General features: G+C 51.9%; 1 protein-coding gene across 1 annotated transcript in view; it reads right to left on the bottom strand.

The window, feature by feature from the left end:
* SCARA5 (scavenger receptor class A member 5) overlaps positions 1 to 20,081 on the bottom strand; it is a 96,046-nt gene that overhangs the window by 25,068 nt on the left and 50,897 nt on the right. The window contains exons 4-7 of the mRNA XM_037135603.2: positions 15,363 to 16,037; positions 6,174 to 6,254; positions 3,879 to 3,977; positions 2,106 to 2,162 (exon numbers count right to left, since the gene is read on the bottom strand). Coding sequence (XP_036991498.2) covers positions 2,106 to 2,162; positions 3,879 to 3,977; positions 6,174 to 6,254; positions 15,363 to 16,037 — 912 coding nt within the window. The remainder of the gene's footprint in view (positions 1 to 2,105; positions 2,163 to 3,878; positions 3,978 to 6,173; positions 6,255 to 15,362; positions 16,038 to 20,081) is intronic.

The following is a 20,081-nucleotide window of genomic DNA, read 5'->3' as shown; positions in this document are numbered from 1 at the left end:
CCTCGGGGCAGGAAAGAATGCCAGCAGTCCCTGAGGACGGGCTGTCCAGAGCTTACATCAGCCTCTCCTGGTGTTGTCAATAGGCTCCAGGGCCAAGTGGATTAGACGCCCTTTTCCCAAACTCCCCACCCAGGCTCAGGGGTGGGTGGGGCCCTCTACTACTGCGGCTCAGCCCCCACATGCCATACTGCGCCCCCAGCCTCAGAACCCTAACCCAAGTGCAGAGACCAGTCAGCAGGGCCCACAGAGGTGAGTTAAACAGTGACAAAAACATCCTTGGGATCAGTGGGGACAGATGACCGCCACCTCTCCCCGGGCTCAGCTAGTGCAGACCTCCTCTCTCCCCTCAAGCCCACTGAAGAACAGCCGCCAAACGGTTCCTGACAAGCACCCCTCTCATATGTGGGCAACATTTCTGATCTCCCTCTAAAGGTCATCTTCGCACAGTCCCTCCCTCCCTGCACCCCATCGGGAGTTGTTTACTTCACACAGCTAAATGCCACGCTCCTTCTCGGCACAGTCAACAAAGGGAGCCGGGGAAGGCAGCCGCCCAAAGACAAAGTACAGTGCCCAGCCCAATTCATAAATGCGACTCAGATATGTCACAGATGTCCTAGATCATATCCAGACCCCTTTCCTTTCTCATCAAAACTTTCCTTTTGGCTCCTGCAGGGTCCAGCAGATCTCATCCAGCCAGGACACTACTAATTCAGCCTTTGGCTGCCCTTGAAAGCGACTCTAGATCAAGCTAGAAAGACTGTGAAGCACATATACTGCTTTGTGGATTTTTGCATCTAAGATGAGGCAGGTGTGTGGAGTCTAGAGTAAATGTAGGCCTGCCCTGTCTTACAGGCATGTCCATCACTTCAGTGGCAAAGTGCTGTCACAGGCGTTTTTCCTGTTTGATCCTTATCACTGCCCTGGGAAAGCGAAGGGCTGAGGAAGCAGGAGGCAGGCTGAAGTTTCAGGACACCTTGGGAGAGGGCGCTATGAAGGAGCGAGGTTTTCTTCTGGTCACACGCGACTGGGATGAAGGTGTCATCCCAGCCCCCTGGGGAAATCCTCGATCTGGGTCCAAAGTGTGAATCTGCAGAGCTCTCTGTCCCTGAGTGTCTCAGCTGGAGACAGGTGGCCTTCCCCAGCCCTGTCTCCCTAGACGGCCAAGGCAGGGCTACAGGCACCCTGGAAGGGGTCGTCTCCTTCTGCCTCACACAGGGTGGCAGCATTTCAGAACCCAGCAGATACTAGACGTTGGTGTTTTTTTAGCAACTTGGCGAGGAGACACTATTCATTGAGACTTGGCTAGGGAACTCATTCTCCTCTGGCAATCTCTCCAAGGTTCTACATGTAGCCCTTTGGGGGTGGGGTGGGAATAAACCCTAGAAAAGAGTGCCAACTAGATACGCTGGCTTGCTTTGTGAACATTTTAGGGAGGACCCTTGTCAGAAAGACGCCCTTTCCTAGACCTGGTGGTCTGCCCGATCCTGAGCTCCCTCGCATCTCTGCTCAGTTAGTAGCAAAGGAGGAAGACAAAAGGGATTCTGCTTTGCCTCCTCGCCTTTCCTCAGGTAAATACCCAGGGAAGTTGTGCATTTCTAATGAGGCCAGTGACTGAGTTTTAGCAAGCAATTTTGATGACTTTAGAAAGCATGTCTGAATCAGTGTGTTACATAGAATAATAATAATAATGGCCCTTCCTGAGCCCTCACCACAGGTCCCAGCACTGTAACGAGGACTTTCTGTGGATTAACTCCTTTAATGCTCACTGTGATCCTGTGAGGTTCGGGCTCTTTCATCCTCGTTCTGTAGATGAGAAACACTGAGGCACAGAGATTACCCAGCAAGCGGTAAGGAGCCCAGGCAGTCTGCCTCCAGATCCTTCTACACACCTCTGGGCTTGTACCACACCCAGAAGTCTGACCTGCGCCCCTGGAGTGTACCTCTCTCACTGGAACCCTGAAGCAGGCGGGGGGCTCCTTTGACCCTGAAGCCTTGGCCCATGGATCCAGCCTGTGGACCCCCAAACTTGTGGGACTTTCTGGGTGATGGCTACTGTTGTGCTGTCACCCACAGTGGCCCCAGTGACCCCAACAAAATTTCCTTACTAATATCCTCTGCTCTGTCTCCTTTCTCTCCTTTTTCTCCTTTTGGGCCTCGGTCACCTGCAACAGAAGAGAAAAACTAGCATTAGGAATGGAAATGAACTGTAATGGTAAATAAATCATCATCTGCAGGAGACTTATTAACCCAAGACTAGGGAGGACCTCCGCTGGAGCCAGCAGCACTGCTGGGTGCAGCATTCAGCAAAGGGCTGCCCGTTCTGGCTGGCCCACCCTGGGGAGGAGGAGGCACCCGGCTGAGAAGTTTCATTTCCTCTTTATAAAGCCTGAAGGAGTACAGGGTATTCAGCAGAAGGAAGACAAAGCAAAGATATTCCTATTAAATAGTCAAGGTTTTGGAAGTCCACATCCAAGTTTGCTCTAGTGAGCATAGAAAGAGGACAGGAGGGACAGTCTTCAGTTACATAGAGAGAGAGAGCCCAGGTTCTGTGTCAGGCGATGGACCAGTGGGGGAGGCTATAAAACAGGAGGGAGAGTCCCCAGGGAATTGTAGAACTTCCTTCCCAAAGTGTGCTCGAAAGAACAGAGCTATTTTCCCAGCTAGCATCTCACTCTATAAAGAAGCAGGAGGTCCTGGCACCACCGAGTCAGGCATTAAAATGACCAGGCAATTCTATTTTCTATTCCAAGTACCTTCGGAAGGCTATCTACAGATCAAAAGCCCATGGCATGGTGTCTGATGAAAAAAAGGAAACCAGCAAGTTCTAAGGGAGTATACTAAGTGTGATCCAAGTTCTGAAAAAACAATGGCAACCATATATGTAAATACGCATGTGGTTAGAAAAAGGTCTGGCAGAATGTGCTCCAAACTGTTTATAGTAGTCACTCTAAAGAATAAGAGCTTAAGGGACCAAAGGGCAGGGGACTGACTTTTGACTTTATACTCTCTACACTTCTGTACTGCTAATTTTTTTCAACAAGCATGCTTGCTTTTGTCCTCTGTTTCAAAGTCAATTTTTTAAAATGTGGATCATAAAAGGGAGGAAAGCCTCAGCCTGTTTAACCACCAACCAGAAAGTAGAATAAAAGATCCTAGTGATGCAAGATTCAGAGACCACTGTAGACATGGGGTGGGAATGATTAACAGCACATTTTTCTTAGACTTCATCTTAGGACGTGAAGAAGCTGAGCCTGGGGGAAAAGCATCATATTTCATCATCTTCTTCTGCAAGGATGATAGGAGGTCTGGACACACTTAACATAAATGTGGATGGAAAGTGGGCTTCTCTAAAAATGAACCAGGTGACCATTGGTAGGAAGAGAAAAAATGAGAAGAAACACTATTGGTTATGCAAAGCTGAGAACTGGCTAAAGTTTGGCATAGTTGGGGAATTCAAAGACTGACAGACTGTGAGGAATGGGGCGGTACCAGAAAGCAGGCGGCAGGCCGGGTCTGCAGCCTCTGTCCCTCCTGTGGCCCCACTCTCCTGGCTTGGCCTCCCCTGGGCTGCCACCACTAGTAATCCTGGTTCTCCCACACATTCCAACAGCACTTCAGAGTTTACAAAGTGTGTTCACACACATATTCAATACATCCGATTTAATCCTCGGGACAGCTCTGTGAGATATAGCTTCACGAGGATTTCTAGTTTGGGGATGAAGAAACTGATGTTGAATGATGAGATTAAGTCACTGGCTCCATATCACTCAACTGGTCAGTGGCAGAGCCAGAATTCAGAGCTGATCCGCCCACTCTAATGCCCCGGCTGGTACCCAGGGGCTGGTGGGGCGCCAGGATGCTCTGAGATCCATTTTTACCTTTGAATCCGCGCATGCCCATCGCTCCTGTGGCTCCCGGCCTCCCATCGTCACCCTTGAGGCCGGGCCGTCCTGGGATTCCTCTCTCTCCTGGTTGACCTGGGGAGACAAGAGACAAGCTGGGGCCCCTGGAGGTCATTGTCTGGCCCAGCTGTTGACTTAACCATTAATCGTCCTGTTGCTTCTGCCCCCTGACTCCTCTCGGGTAATTTTAAGACGCCACAAAGGCAGTGTCCCAAAGGTCAGTGCAAACCTGCCTCATCAACACCTTTTATCCAGTTGGGCTGGACACTGTCCCCCACCCCTGCCCGGAAAAATCCTGTTCTCCTGTGAGTGACAGTGGTGGTGGCGGCCCCATTGGGGAGATGTCCCTTTTCCTCCAGCTGAGCTAGAGATTTAGATTTGGCAAGATTTTTTTTTTAATTTAATGTGCCAGGCACTGTTCTGGATGCTTTGTATAAAGAATCTTATTGAACCCTCACAATAAACTAAGGTAAGCCTCACTTTACCTGTGTTACCAGTGAGGACACGGAGGCCCAGAGAGACTGAGTAACCTGCCCGCAGGCACCCGGCAGAGTGCTGGAGGCAGACTCCAAGCCCTGGCCTTTCTGAACTAAAAGCTCAGCATTGGTTGGCTTCATTTCACTCTGATGAAGAGGGTGTACTGGTACGCAGGGTGGGAAGATGAAACAGCTGTCACAGTTAAGAAAAAAACCCAAAAGGTCCCTGCCTTGTGGCAAACAGGGAGGCACAGAGGTGGGGGTTGTAGGCCGAGAGGAGGGGCCTGCTACCAGATCAGGCCCCGGGCTCCTGACCAGGAGGCCCCAGGGGCCCCCCTGCATGTCAACAGCAAGAGCCAGAATCAACAAACACTGTCACCCCGTGGCAGCCCTGGGTCCCCAGGGGCCTGACTGAGGTCCACAGTTATCTCTGTAAAGCAGAGTGACCTTAATTAAACTGATTAGTTCTTTGCTGCTTTGAATGTTAGTTGGTTTTCTTTGGGCTTTTTCTCTGATGTGAAGAAACCTGTCTCCCACTTATTATTCCTTCAGAGTTAGTATCAAATGGCTGGGAGAGGACAGGTGGCCCCGAGAGGGTGGCAGGACCTCAGTGAAGGGCTTTTTGTGTTCCCCACCCCAACGCAATGTTCCTAGAGCCCAATGGCCCTGACACCACAGATCTGCGAATCAAGGGCAGGATGTGTCCAGGGCTCCCCACCCTACAATTTCCTAAAGCAGGAAAAGGGGTTGCACAGCACTGGGAGTCCCAGGGCACCCCCAGCTTCCCTGAGAGGGGGAGGCAGGGCCATGGGCTCTCCCCCCACCAGCCTCTGCCTCTGCTCCTGGCAACCTCCTATAGAGATTTAGAAAGAAGATGGTTTGGAGGTATGATTCCTGATACAACTAAGAAGACACATTTCCCCTGATAAACTTCTCCTTTTCTTATATTATTCAGAAGCCTTTTTACACTCTCCTAGAAAAATGTTGCTCCTGGCAGAGGCTCAGGCATGGGCAGACTGGGGTGCAAAGTTTGATAAAGTAACGGAGCAGGAGCTTCCGAGCCCACGAGACTAAGAAGAACACACAGCACGTCCTTGAATGACCTCGTCTCACCCAACGTCGTCCTGTTGTAACATTGATGAGGTGTTGTAAAAACTTCATTTGTTTATATCGATTAGCCTGTGGTAAGTTGGTTTTACTATATGTTGTTTCACTTAAAGTCACAGAACCCGTCAATGACGTTGCGTGAGGACGTACTATATCTTTTCAGAAGGCCAGAGGGTACCCTCCCTACCAGCCACCGGATCTTCAGGGCTGTCGCCAGTGTGTAGCGGGACAGAGAGGCAGGCGAGGGGCAGGTGTTTATTGACCTGCACAGGTTTGGCAGGAGGTGGGGGTGCCGGGTGCCTGGCGATTCACTGAGGGGGCGCGGCACAAGCAGAGGGTCGTCTGGATTGCAGAACATCCACAGTTCCTTCTGAAGGCCCTGGTCACATGGACCCTGACTCCTGGGGCGGAAGGTGGCTTTAGGGCTTTAGGGAGCTGCGAGTCTCTCAGGTACCCCTGTCCTTCGAATCCTGGTACTTGCTATGAAAAAGTATTTGCTCCATCCTGCTGTTACACCAATGTGACATCAGTCTCTTCACAGAGCAGGGCATTTGAGGCTGAGTTGATGGGGCACTGTCCCAGGGAGTCCTGTGACCAACACCAGTGAAGAAGCACAGGACTGGGAATGGATCGGGAGCCCCTCCCCTCCCTGGTCTGCCCAGGTCCCCACCGGGGGCTTCCCCATTACCTCGAATGCCAGGTAATCCAGGGAGTCCAGGCTCGCCTTCCTTCCCTTCATCGCCCTGATCTCCTTTGGGGCCTGGTGGTCCTGAAAGGGTTACGAACAGCACCAAAGTTAGAGGGTGGCTTTCTGGCAGAGGCCACCTGCAGAGGAAACAAAACTCCCTCCTAAAGAGAGGGAGGGTCAGCATGGTGCTTTAGAAGTACCCAGGGTACCACCTTGCCCAGTCTTGTGGGTGTGGGTGGGGAAACCAGGGAAGGCTTCCTGGAAGAAGCAATATCCAAAGTGAAACTTCGAGGTGGAACAGAAAGTGACTAAGTAAAGGGAGGAGAGGCAGTGTGTGATGAACTGAATGCCTGTGGCTGCTAAAGGCATACGTTGAAGCCCTGGCCCTCAGTGTGCCGGGGTTAGGAGACGGTGCCTTTGGAGAGGGATTAGGGTTAGATGACATCATGTGGGTAGAGCCCTCATGATGGGATTAGTGCCCTGGACAGAAGAGACACCAGATACTTCTCTTGGCTCCCTCCTTCCCTCTTGCTGGTGAGCACGCTTTCTCAGGCATGTGGCAAGAAGGTGTCCCTTTGCAAGCCAGGAAGAGGACTCTCATCAGAACCATCCCTGCCAACACCCTGACCTCGGACGTCTAGCCTCCAGAACTGTGAGAAAGTAAATGTCTGCTGTTCAAGTCTGTGGTACACTGTTAGAGCTGCCCGACCAGACCGCGTCAGAGTGCAAGGCGGTGGTTCCAAGAAGAGGGAAGGGTTCCTATGAGAATTTAAGTAAACTTGAGCCACGAAGGGATTAAAAGCTGGGCTGGGGGGGAGGGGGACACGTGATGGGATAAGAAGGTGAGAAAATAGAGGGCCCTGGGGGCCTGGCCTAAGTGCTGGACTTGACCCTGGCGGCACCAGACCCAACCAGAGGAGCCTGAGGGAGGTGTGACCAGATCTGTGCACGAGGTGTTGGAAATGGTTTGGAATAGGAGGGGAAGCAGAGGAGGGGAGGAGGAGGAGGAGGCTGTACCCCGGGTGGGGGGGGGTGGAGCCCTGAATCAGGGAGTAGTGGTCAGGAGGGCTGTGAGCGGCTGGTTGAAAGAGAGGAGACAGGCCTTGGCTAAATGTAGGTGAAGGCAGGGGAGGCGGCCAGGATCACGTTCAGATTTCTGGCGGAAACACCTGGACGGAAGAAGGGGTTTCTGATTGTTCCTGAGCAGGGCTTCCTTCCAGGGCAACACTCCAGTGTGGCAGGAATTCTAGTGTGTGTGATTGGACTCAGTTCCCACCAGAAAGCTGGGTGTTGAAGTTACTCGTCTGAGGCCACACAGCCAGCTGGTGAGTGGAGGAGCCATGGTTTTAACTTGGGGCTGTCTGGCGCCCATCTGTGGGGCCTCACTCACCATGCCAGACATCTCCCCATTCCCAGACCACCGCTGGGCCTTCCCACCACAGCAGCCTGCTGTTCCCCGGCCGGCAAGCCCGGGAGCCCTCCCTGTCCCTCCGCTGTCACTACCTGCCTCTCCACACCCCAGGGGCTGCTCCTTGCCACCTTCTTGGCCAAACCTCTGAGCCGCCACTCCTGCTGAATGAAGGCACGGCCTGTGTGAATGCATGCACTCAGTGCCATTCACATTTACCTCACACCGCCTTGTCCTGTAGTTATAGGATGACGGTGTGTGTTCTTTTTCCTAGCAGATGGCTGGCTCCCTGAGACAGGACTGCATCCTTGCTGTCCCTGTTCCAGCTATGAAGATCCAGGCTCCAAGCTCCCCACGCCTGCTGCTTTGTGAGAAAATCAGAGAACCAGTGGGAACGCAAACCATACTACACTGGGTTGAGGAGTATCCCCTCGAAGTTCACGTCCACCCAGAACCTCAGAATGTGACTTTATTTGGAAATAGGGTCTGTGCAGGTGGGATTAATTAATACAAGGTCACATGGGAGGTAGGGTGGGCCCTAACTTCAATACGGGACTGGAGTCCTTCTCAGAAGAAAAGGCACAGAGACAGCCACATGGGGAGAATGCCACGGGATGATGGAGGCAGAGACTGCAGTGATGTGTCTCCAGACTAAGGAATGCCAAGGATTCGGGCAACGTCAGAAGTTAGGAAGAGGCCAAGAAGGGTCCTCGACATTTCAGAGGGAGCGTGGCCCTGGGGACCCCTTGATTTCAGACCTCCAGCTTCCAGAACTGTGAGAGAACCCATTTCTGTTGTTTCAAGCTACCAAGTTTGCAGTACTTTGTTAGGGCAGCCCTAGGGAATCAGAACATGTATACTCTCAGCAGAGCAGCGATGTCTTGCACAATAAATATTTGATAAATGAATGAGTCTGTGAGGTCAGAGGGTGTTAATACACACAAAACAACCAGAAGGCCAAGATCAAGATGTACTGATAACATTCCAGAAGTTGGCACTATTTTTAGACCCTAATGAAAGCTGTGTAATAATTCAATGGCACATGCACAGAGAAAAAGTAATCAACAAGTTTTAAGTGCACGAGTTACACAAATCATTTAAGGTGGACTGGGTTTGGAGACAACTTCCTCCTTTCCATGATGAAAAGCAAAGTCAGGCCACATCGATCTCAGTTTTCAGGTGACAGAGTTGAGACACAGAACCTGTTTAGAACACAGCCAAGATTATACAGCAAAGGAAAGACACAGTGAAGAATCAGATCAGCTCCCTAACTCCCCTTCCAGCATTCTCTGTCCAGGGGAAGGCTGAAGAGGGCACCAAGAGGTCCCTGGGTCTCTGCACTCCACAAGCTGCCACGGGGATGGATTTGCCTCCCTCTGCCCCCGGTACGCCCCTCCATTTTTCACTCTTCTCTGCTCCCCACCCCCAGCCCTCCCGGTGTGGAGCCCAGAGCTCTAGGAACTGAGCAGGTCAAGGATGCAATGGGTCAGACACTGCAATTTATTCTCTCTGCTCTGATATGTGTAACTCAGTGAATGGCCCTTCCCTAGAGTAATTCTCACAAAGGGAGGTACTGCCCAGCGGAATGGCCCTGATAACGGGGCACCGGGGTAGCAAAGATCATTCAGAAGGTAGGGGTTGGTTATGGATACAGAGCATCTTGGGTTCCAGGTCTTGGTTCTACAAAATCTAAGTAAAAACTCTTCTCTCAGGGATGTGTAGTGAGGACTAAGTGGATTATATGACATAATGTCCTTCATGTGGACATAGTTTTTAAGACACAAACAGTGGTTCCTGAGGGCCTGTCCTAGAGATTAACTGGGCAGAAGTCAGGGTGGACAGTAAAGATTTTCAGACCTTACTGGCCTCCTTAGGTGGTACTGGCCCACGGACTCACAGGAGACTGAAATGTGGCCAGTCCGAGTCTCGTGGGCCAGGCTGCGCAGTGCTCTGAGGACCAAGCATTTCCTCAGCCATGGCTGTCTGTGCATGTGTAATGCAGTCCGGGGCTCTGACATTTTATCATTTTATCAGGAATCCAGGCTCAATAAACATCTTGAGCTGCTTCGTCTCTCCTCCGTTTGCTGTGCCTCCCCGGGCTGTCACTCTTCAAGGCTTGTCATCGGGGACACGTCCAGGTCGTGTCTCTACCTCCGTCCTCACTGGCACCAAGCTCATCGGGGTCCTTGTGGCCTTGCTCCTTGTCTCCAGTTTCTCCCTCCAACCCATCACGCTCATTCTGTTAATTAATCTCATCAGAGTCAAGTGAACTCATTACCCTCGGGGGCCCCTCACAGGACGATGTGACACAGCCTGCTCGGTGGGAGACCCCGCAGGTCATCCCCGATCCAGCCGTTCTTCCGCACTTAATGCTTCTGGGCATGAACTGTCTCCCACCTCAGCAAAAATGTCCTCCTCAGGGTGTTTCCAAATCCTTTCCTTTCAAAGAGTCCTGTCCCCCTCAGCCCTTGAGCTCACCTTTGTGCACATCCTTCTGACCTCTTAGGGCCCCAGAGCACAGCCCCCACATCTCAGAGCTGGAAAGGGCCTCGGACACTACTGTGCACAAACGCCCCATCGGGGACACCCTTGGGCCTGGTCAGGTCACCCTGCGCCCACTTGCTGGGCATGGCCACTCACCTTAAGAGTGGTCCCCAAGGAGGACAGACCTCTCTGAAGGGCTAGAGCTCCATCTCCGTGGCCCTGGGCATCATGTAGCCCCTGGCACATGGTAACAACTCAAAGAACGGCTTCTGGCCAGTCCTAGAAGCCGTTGTCAGTGGCCCTAGGAGTACCCAGATAGGCTTTTTAACTTCTCAACTTTGCACACTGTCACTTTCTCATCTTTTCCACCACTTGAGAGGCCAGAGCATGGAGGTGGGCTCACATAGGGAGGAGTGGGGTCTATGTCTCTTCAATCATGAAAGCAGCCCCAGAGCCCCTCCGTGGTGCTTCTGGTCTGGTATGCCAGCTTCTCCTTCCTGCCCGCCTCCTGGAGGGGAATGGAGAGTAGGACCCGGGTGCCTGGGGTCCCCTCTCAGAGCCTGCCCACCAGTCTGGCCTGCTTGTCCACACTGCCCCCAGGGTCGTTCTGCCTTCGCCTGGCTGCCTGTGAGGCGCTCCAGCTGGAGCATCTCCAGAACAAAACAAAGAATATGTGACCCGGCATGTGGGAGAAACACCAGGATTCTTCTGGGAACCAGCCCTCGGGGAGGGAAAAGCAACCCGTTCTCCCTTCCCGGATCCTGGGAGTAGCCATGGGTGGGGGGCCTGTGTGTGCCGGAATCTGGACCGTAACTTGCCAAGAACAAGTCTTCACGACAGCTGATAGAGTGGGCCTGATGCCAGCACAACAGTGACCAAAATCATGATGTAAACGCCACCTCCAGAACCATGCTAAATTGGGGGCAGCTGACGGGGGCGGAGCTCCTCAGTCACTCACTCTGCTTTCGCTTCCCTGAGGTCACCCGGGCACTGGGATCTGAGTGCCATTACAGGGACACATTCGAGAGCTCTCACTTCCCTCATTCCCACATCTCTCCACCACCCTGAGCAGGCAGACGGGGCAGGGACTGTCAGCCCCATTTCACCAATGAGGAAACCTGGACCCAGAAGTGCTGCAGTCCTGGCTTGCAAGGCCAGCTATCCCCTGAGCCTCAAGGGAAAACAGGGTGGTGGGTGGGGCTGGGTGCAACTGCTAATTTTCACAGCATGCTCTCCATTTCCTTCCCAGCTGAGTCAGACATGGAAGGGGAAATGACATGGCGCCTTACAACCCTCCCAAAGAGTCACCAGCCCGTGCTTCCCAGTCCTTAGTGGGGGAGAAGCACTATTTCCACGCTGCTCTGATCAGAGACACCCAACACCTCCAACCCACCTCTGTCTACTGGCAGCCCCCGTCCCAGCATGCAAGCCTGGGACCCAAGGCTCCTCAACATTACGCCATCCCTTTTTAAGCATTGATTGAACTGGACTCTCTACCAGATGGTGTTCTGGTACTTTTTTTTCCTTCGAAAAAGCAGCCCACAGGTAAATTTGCTTTGCCAACTTGTTTTCATGAGTCAAGAGATGTTATTTTCTACTCCCAGATGGGCCACTGCCTCGGGATTTGACTTGGGCAAGTCGTTTTCCCTCTCTGAGCCTCGGGGTCCTCGGGGAGAGGAGTGGACTGGATGATTTCAGAGACCTATGATTACGCTCACACTCTGGGATTCTGTAAAATGACCACCTAGCAAACAGAGCCATCTGCAGGTGGCGGAAGCTCCCCCTCCAGGAATGCCTCCTCTCTCTGGTCATCGCCCCCTCGCCACCACACCCGTGTGCCTCCTCTCTCTCATTGTTTAGGTTCTCTGCTGCTCTCAAAGCCACAGGCAGATTTCAACAGACCTGATTAGTGCTGCAAACCCAAAGCAGAAAGCTGCACTGCTGGGAATGTACACAAAAAACAAACTGGAGACGAGGTTCAGGGAAAACTATAACAAAGGAAGGGAATGCAAACCTTCTGGGGTCAAGCTCAAGAATAACATAAATAAGCTCATAGTTGAAAAATATACATAGCTGAGTATTTGTGGATTCTGAGCGAGGAAGGAGAAAATATGTGTGTGTGCATGTGCGCACAAAGATTAAGAGAGGCAATGGACAAAGCCAGGGCAGAAAGGCCACTCGGACAGCAGTCTAGAAATGCAGGGAAGCTTATCTGATAGAGCATCCCTTATCAAAAGTCTCATTAAAGTCGAATGGTAATTACATTCAGATATGCCCAACAGAATTCTCTACTCACACCAGTTGGGCCCCTGACAACCAGGAGAGAGGGACGTGGGAAAGACCAGATGCAGTGGTGACCCTGAGAGCCGGAGGGGCAGAATGGGGTCCGCTCTGAGGAGCCAGCAGCCCATCAAGAATGCAAAGCGTGGAGACTGGAAGGCAGGCCTGGGCAGGACTGAGACGAAACTTTTAGTTCAAGAGAACTGAGTGTGAGACTTAATTTAAGAACCAAGGAAAGACCACTTGGAGGATTCCACTGGAAGAGCCTTGGCAAATAAATGACCCGAGCTTGGAAATGAAAGAACCAGGTTGTGAAATACTCAGAGAGGCCCAGGAGGGTCACCGAAGGAAGCATGCCGATGCCCGTTGACTAGAGGAGGAAGAAAGGGAGTAGAGCCTGGGAGGGACAACCCTCGGGTACAGAGATGGAGTCCAAGGGACCATGCTCCCTCTCTCCACCTGGAAAGTAGGATGGGCTGTGCCAAGAATGCGGTTTCTGAGCCAGAACGACCCACTTTCTGACCTTTGCCACTTTCCAATTGCATAAGAAACAGTGGGAAAGTTATTTCATCTATAAAGTGGGGCCAATAATACTTTTTTGCAGAATGGGAGGATTAGGGGTCTTGAATATCTTAGAGAATTAATGAGAATTTAGAGAATTGATGCTGATGAAATGTTTGGTTCATAGTAGGTCATGATTCGGTGTAGATGCTTTATTACTCAGCACCTGCGATGGGAAGGGGAGGTCAAGGAGAAGAGATGATGGGAAAAGCTAAGATCCCAGTGGTGTGGATCTGAAAGAGGAAATTCTGCATCCAGCCTTCCTTCATTTCTGACAGGTGAGACCCAGAATGACCCAGGACAAGAAAACCAGTCCTCTGATTGCTCAGGCTCAAGATGTAATGGCTGTTCCCCAAACATTTACTGAGTCCCAGTTACATGTGCCACACTGTTAGGCGCCAGGGGACACAGGGATGAAGAGGTGGGGGTAGACGCCGGTGTAGCAGAATGAGCACTGGGCACTGGGCTGAAAGTCCTGGCTTGGTCATTGAACTGTACACTTAAATGGGGGAATCTTACAGCATGTAAATTATGCCTTATTAAAGCTGTTGAAAACCAAAGTTCATGCTCGGATCATTACCAGCTGCACAGCCCTGAGTCAATCAGCTATTTCCTCCTGGAGTCTCAGTTATTTTTCTGCAGGAATCCTACCCCACCCTCAGTAATGAAACCTGCCTTCCATCAGCCTCACAGCTAGTCATGGGGACCCACTTTAAAACAAAGTAACATACCCCCAACACTCTGTAAATTGGGAAGTACTATGTGAATGGGAGGCTCCATCATTACTATTTTCTGCTCTGGTAAGTGTAGGAGCTCGGAAGAGGGAGATGGGAGAGGCCAGCGGGGTTCTCGTAGGATGAGGGCTGGCGTGAGATCAGAAGGACTTGGATGTTGAGGAGGAAGAGGAAGAAGGAGGCGCAGCTGGAGTAAAGCTATGGCCATCAGCAAGGCGGGCTCTGTCTCTGGGCCAGTGACAAGGCATGTTCCACTGGACTGGATGCTTCGCACAGGACAGGAGGTGCAAGCTGGCTGTCTATGAACCATATGTGGCCCCCAGATGTGTTGCCTTTGGCTCACAGTGTTAAACAATTAAAATTTTCTAGAACATTCCACATTTCCGGTTTCTCTTGAAAAATAGGAAGACCTTGTCAATGCCTGCCTGGCTAATATGGGCTGGACCTGCCACATCCCCTACTACTCCCCCGACACTGAGGTCACTTCACTTACTGACACTGCTCCACAGACAGCCTGGCAGACAGTTCTGTTTGCAAGTGCTGCATTTGGGGGAACAGCTGGAGGAGAAGGCAGGAAAGACAGGCTGGGCACACGAGAGCGATGGAAAGCTCACCAGCGCTGGGATCAGAGGAGCTTGGGTGCCAAACCCTGGCACCATCTCCTCCTAGCTGGCAACTGTGAGCGGCTTTCTGAATCCCAGTGCGTGTGTTGTTTTAAAAAGGCACCACAAGAGGATGCTCCTGGCACCGTATCAGACACATCTGGTGTTCAAAATGGTATTATTATTGTCTACCATGAAGCTAAGGAGTTTGTAATAAATTCAGCAGGACTTGGGGGGTCCATGATGAGTTCTGAGTAGGGGGAGGGCATGATTCAGGAAAAGTGCATTTTCTAAAAGCTTCCTCCGACAGTGATGGGCAGGGTGGACAGAAAAAGAAAGGAGTGGGAGAGAGGTGGGGAGGGACCAGTGACACGGGAGTGGAAGGAGCGGAAGACAGGGAGGTTGATTCAAAAAGCTCTAATATTTGTAGGCCTTGAGCAAAGGTACAAATGGAGGCCTGTGCATGTTTTGCCATTATACTTAAGAGTTATAAATGAGGCTGACAATCTGGTAAATAAGTTCTTCTACCCTGATAAATACAGGGTAGGGCAAAAGTAGGTTTCCAATTGTTCATATGGAAAATAATACAATACTTAATAAATAATATCAGAATAAACTCTGTGTTTTGTGTACTCTCGACTGGAAACCTACTTTTGCTCCAGCCTGTATTGCTCTATCACAGTCTGGAAGGCCAGGCTCAAACTTGGACTTCCAACTCCTTGTAGCTCTACCATTGGAACACCATTTCCCTGGGGGGGCACTTTGCTCCTCCCAGCCTGAGCCTGCAGCACAACCCCCTCCCCCAAGCCCTTGGAGACTCCAGCTGGCACATCCAAGCTCTGACTACTCAGTTCCCTCATCACCACCCTTGGCCACTGTCATGACCCAGGTAGTGGGCACTGAGTGCACTCTCTGAGGGTAGGGGCACGTGGGGCCCAGTACAGGCCTGAAAATGGGCGTAGGCCATTTGGGCAGGAATTTCCAGGGCCCTGTAGAGCAAGCCTTCATAAAGGAGGTATGGGCTTCCAAAGTCAAGTCAGCATGGGCAGAGCCTTTGGGAGGGTGCACAGGGAAAAGTCCTGAACAGAAGGGGCCCAGGCAGACACTGTGGGCTCCCTACCTTTGGCAAGGGAGATGTTCCTCAGAGCGATGGAGTGCTCCCAGTCCTTGAGGCGCAGGTCCTCTGTGACGGTGTTGAGCAGAGCCAGCTCCTGCTTGAGCTGCAGCTCCATGCCCATGTGTGCCAGGCGCATGCGGCGTGTGTCCTCACTGGCGTTGCTCACCAGCACCTGCAGGTCCTGCAACCGTGTGCTGTGAAGGGCCACGTCATAGGACAGGCTGTAGTTGAGGCCACGCAGCGCACCGCCCACGTCGGCCAGCTCCTCGCCCAGGACTCCTACCCTGCGCGCCAGCCCGTCCAGCAGGCCCGCATGGCGCCGCAGCAGCAGCTGGCTTTGGTTGCTCTCCACCTGCAGCTGGTAGAGCTCCAGCTGCGCAGAGTCGCTCTGCTGGCCTGTGTGATCCCGCAGCAGGGCCACCGCCTGCTCCGTCTGAACTGCCTGCGCCTGCAGCCCCCACAGCGCGCCCTCCAGCCTCTGCACTGCTCCTGCCAGCGCCAGCAGCGAGTCCGACTGGTTCTGGAGTGCGTCCTGCACCTTCCACACCTGCTCGCTCAGATCCACCTGCAGCGGAGCCTGCAGTAGCCGCAGCTGCAAGTCCCTGAAGCTCTCGTTCAGCCAGTTCATGTTGCGCGTCAGCACCTTCAGGTCGTCTGGGGGGCTTCGGGGCCTGGACACTGTGGATGAGGAAAGAGAGAAATGAATGCCACTAGGGAGGTCCTTGGGTCCCAAGAGGCAGGCCTTGCCAGAACATGGTATGCAATAGAGGCTCAATGAATGATGGATGAAGGGAAAGCAGAGGTGGCTATGGCTGAGCACCTTAATAGCAACCAAGCATTGTACTAGGCCAGTGGTCCCCACATTTGTCTGCCCATTAGAATCAATCACCTGGCCAGGTGTCCCACCTGCAGAAATTCTGATTGAATCAGTCTGGGAGTGACCCGTGGTTTGAAATTTTTAAAAGCCAGAGATAATTCCAAGGTGCAGACTAGTTTGGGAGTCGCCTGGAACCTCATATGTATGAGGTTGATCCATATGAAACTGTCATTTCTATACATTGGAAATGGTCAAATACCAGCAGTTTCATGAGGCTCACCCTAAGATACTGTGTGTTGTTATCCTCTCAAGTCAAGAGGGCAGGGACCATTATTGTCCTCTTTCGCGATTAGAGCTGTTAAAGTGGCCCAAGGTAGCCCAGCAAGTCAGTCATGCGGCGCCAGGTGCTGCCCCAGAGCTGCCTGCAGGAGCCCCGCCTGCAGCAAACCCAGCCAGGCTCTAGGCAACACTACTTTCCAGCCTCCTGCCTTCAGGGTCCCTCCCTTTCTTGCCCACCTACTGTGTCAAGGGCCCCTCCAGATGGGTGCACGTTTTATATCGATACCCTCCCTTCTCTGCCTCCTCTGACCCTTCTTCTGGATCCGTATGTCTCTCTTCAGACGGACACCTCTCCTCAGTGACTTCCCACTCTTCCTCGTGGAGCGGTTCCTTTCCCTGGTTATGAGCAGCTGCCTCACAGTGCTGAGGGGAGGGACATGCATCTTAAGTGTCAGAATCTGCCATCCGGGGCTCCCTCCTGGAAGCTTGTGACCTGCACGGACTCAGGCACACAGGGGCTGGGACCTAGGGGGTGTGTTGTAATCTACCCATTCTCTTCTTACTACTGATTTTTTTTTTTTAATGGAAAAGAAATGTGGCAAGGTCTCCTTTCTTTTGAAATGTTTCCTAACAACAGATTCCCAGAAGTTGGATCTACCAATCAACTCTCACAAGGTATAGACATTTTTAGGGCTCAAAAATTCCAGCCAAATCACTTTCCCCCCAAATTTTGCCTGCACGATAGAAGTTAAACATACATTATAGACTTTGAACTGTGCCAGTTTTGGTGAAGCCTCAGTGCACTGAGTATGTTCATATTGTAATTTCCCAGATATAAAATGTTGTTTTTGTAAGTGTATTTGCATTTTGGAAGTGGCCTTTTCAAGGTAACGCATTAGCTCAAAGGAACGACACAGACATTTTAGGTCCCTGTGCTACTCAGAACAGAAGTTATCTTGAGGGGTCAGTCCTCCTGGGGCATCGAGTCACGTTGTTTAAGCCCAGAGCAGCCTTCCTCTTGGGGGATCACTTGCCCACCCCAGAAATGGAGTCTCTCCTTCTAACAGCCACAGTTCGCTCTCAGCCCACACGCCACACCACCCGCCATCTCCCCCATTAAATTTCTTCCAGATGTTTGCTGTTGTCAACAGGGAACAATTCCTTTTGAGTGCGACTCCCTTAATTTGTGTTTCTGCAGACAGTTCATTTATCTCTCTGCCTGGTGCATTTACTTTTCATGTGCTTTGATTATTCTTCAACTTTTATGCTTTTGCGAAGGGGAAAATAAACCAGAGACTAACAGTACTGACTGGCGTTTCCAGAGTCCTCCCTATGTGCCAGGCACTGCCCATACACTCAGTTCCACAACCACCCTACGAGATAACTATTATTATCATCCTCCTATTTCAAATGAGGAAACTGAGGGACGCAGAGGCTGAGTGGCTCACGAGGTCACACAGCCAGTAGGTGGAGGAGGTGGACCGAGCCCGGCAGTTTGGACCCAGAGCTCCCAGCTCTCGACCACTCTGGGATGCTGCTGAAAGGGTGCAAGTCACAGAAGTGCAGACGGAGGGTGAACGACCCACTTCATCCTCATTTTACGCTTACGGCTGTCTCTAGACGGCTCTGTTCCCACCCTTAAATGAGATTTTAAGACAAACTTTTTGAGAGGCACAAATAACTAAGGAGCTAGGAAGGCAGCGAGTTCCCATCATAAGCTTAAGCTGGAGTCAGGCTGCTTGGTGGGAATCATGTAGAGATTCAAATGTGGATTCTGACTCAGTGTTCATTGCTGGCCACTAATTAACGTGTCAATATAGAATTTGCAATAATATATGAGTACTATATTAACGCTGGCCTCAGGCCATGCCCTGGGCTAAGTGGCTGGTACAAATGTTTCTCCTGCAGCCTCCTTATCGGCTCAGCATCCCCTTCCCACACACACCCCAGTCCCGAGTCAGTTTCCTGTTCCATAATTGTGCTTTACGTTCATGAGAAAAACAACCACGTGCTGGCAAAGTCAAGGTGCCCCAGTGTGACCGAGCAGAGAGGCCATCTCCCCCAGCACACCGACAATGCCTGCGGGCAGAAGACCCGCATGTGCGTTGGGAGGAAGAAGGCGGAGTTCTGTTTGATGCTTAGTGACATGAACCTGGGGCACTGGTGTTAACAGCCCTTCATATTTGTATACGAGTTCACATCTATTGCCTTGCTTTTCAACGTAACAAATAGGCAGGGTGGCCAGGTATTCATAATCTCATTTAAGGGTGAAAACACAGCAGCCTAGAGACAGCCATAAGCGTAAAATAAGGATGAATTGGGTCATTCACCCCTCCGTCCACGCTGTCCTCTACCCCTGCTGCTGGGACAGTCGGCCACATGCTGAACTCTGAAATCCACATGGGGAAGCAGGGCAGGGGAGGACTTGTTTAAGTGCCTACTGTGTGACACACTCAGTCCTAGTCTCTTACTAGAAGTTGCATCTTCCCGACCACCTTGGGAAGTGGAATTTCAAGGTCCATTTTCAGATGAAAGAGCTCAGGCAGGTGGCAGTGCGTGAAAGCAGGCTCAGGCCACTGAGTCTCTGAGGGCCCCGCTGGCCCCACATTTTTCCTCCCGTGCCCAAAATAGCACAAACAGACCCTGTCCCCCTTCCTGCCCAGGCAGGGGGCGCTGGGGACATGCACCAGCAGCTGCCAAGCAGAGGCCTCGTGCCAGTTCCAGAAGTGCAAACGTGAGGGTCTTGTCCGGGGTTCGGGAGAGCATGAGAAGTGGCATCCGAGGAGTGTCACGGAGGTGCCCATGGAAGGCAGCGGCTGGAACCCTGTCCAGTCCCTCCCAGTTCTCGTGCGGACCCCCAAGCCCGGGGGCAGATGGTATCACCAGTTGACAGAAGGAAAAAAGGAAACTAGAGCCATTAACTAGCTCAAGGTCATCCTGCTAGAAGGGGGTGGACCTCTCTCGTTCTAAGTCCAGGCTTATTCCATTGCTTCACGCAGGCCAGTGACGCTGCCAGAAGGAAGGCGGGTACCGGAACTCACAGAACATCACACTAAGGGCGGAGTGTGGGAACGGTGGGGCTGAAATGAGCCTGCAGAGTCAGGACTTCAGCATAAACACTGAGAAAAAGACAGGGGGCCTTCTTTCAGGTGGTCTGCAAAACTGGGTGGGCTTGACTGGGATCTGGACACGTGGCTTTCATAGAAAATTAATTAAAAAGTGGATTAAATAGCCATTCAGGATTGCCTAATGAAGAGGTGAGCAGTACGTCTTTAGCACTTAAGGTGATCATATTTTCGTTAGGGTTCCCCTCACCCCAGAAGTAGGAAAAACAGAGCTGGCCTCATGGGGTGGGACCCGCTGGTCACAGGGCTTCATGTTCAAGGGGCCCTGGGCTTGGGGCTTCATGTCCTGTTGGGTTTCTCCAGAAATTTTTGATACTTTTAAGTTTGAATTTGTGTTTTGTAAGTGAAGGGCTGAGGCAGGGGGAATGAAGCAGATGGAACAGAGGAGGTATTAGGGACATTCAGCAGGACCAAGAGGAGGGCAGCAGATGGGTAAATTTGGGGCGAGCTTTTCTGTTTAAGCACCACATGCCCCGGGCTAGCTCGGCAGGTTGTCCAGGA

Source organism: Artibeus jamaicensis, unplaced genomic scaffold (genome assembly GCF_021234435.1).
Source record: "Artibeus jamaicensis isolate MK-2021 breed Jamaican fruit bat unplaced genomic scaffold, CSHL_Jam_final scaffold_537, whole genome shotgun sequence".
In the NCBI taxonomy this organism is placed as follows: Eukaryota; Metazoa; Chordata; class Mammalia; order Chiroptera; family Phyllostomidae; genus Artibeus; species Artibeus jamaicensis.
Note: the sequence above shows the minus strand (reverse complement) of the source record. Positions and strands in the feature narration are given on the sequence as shown.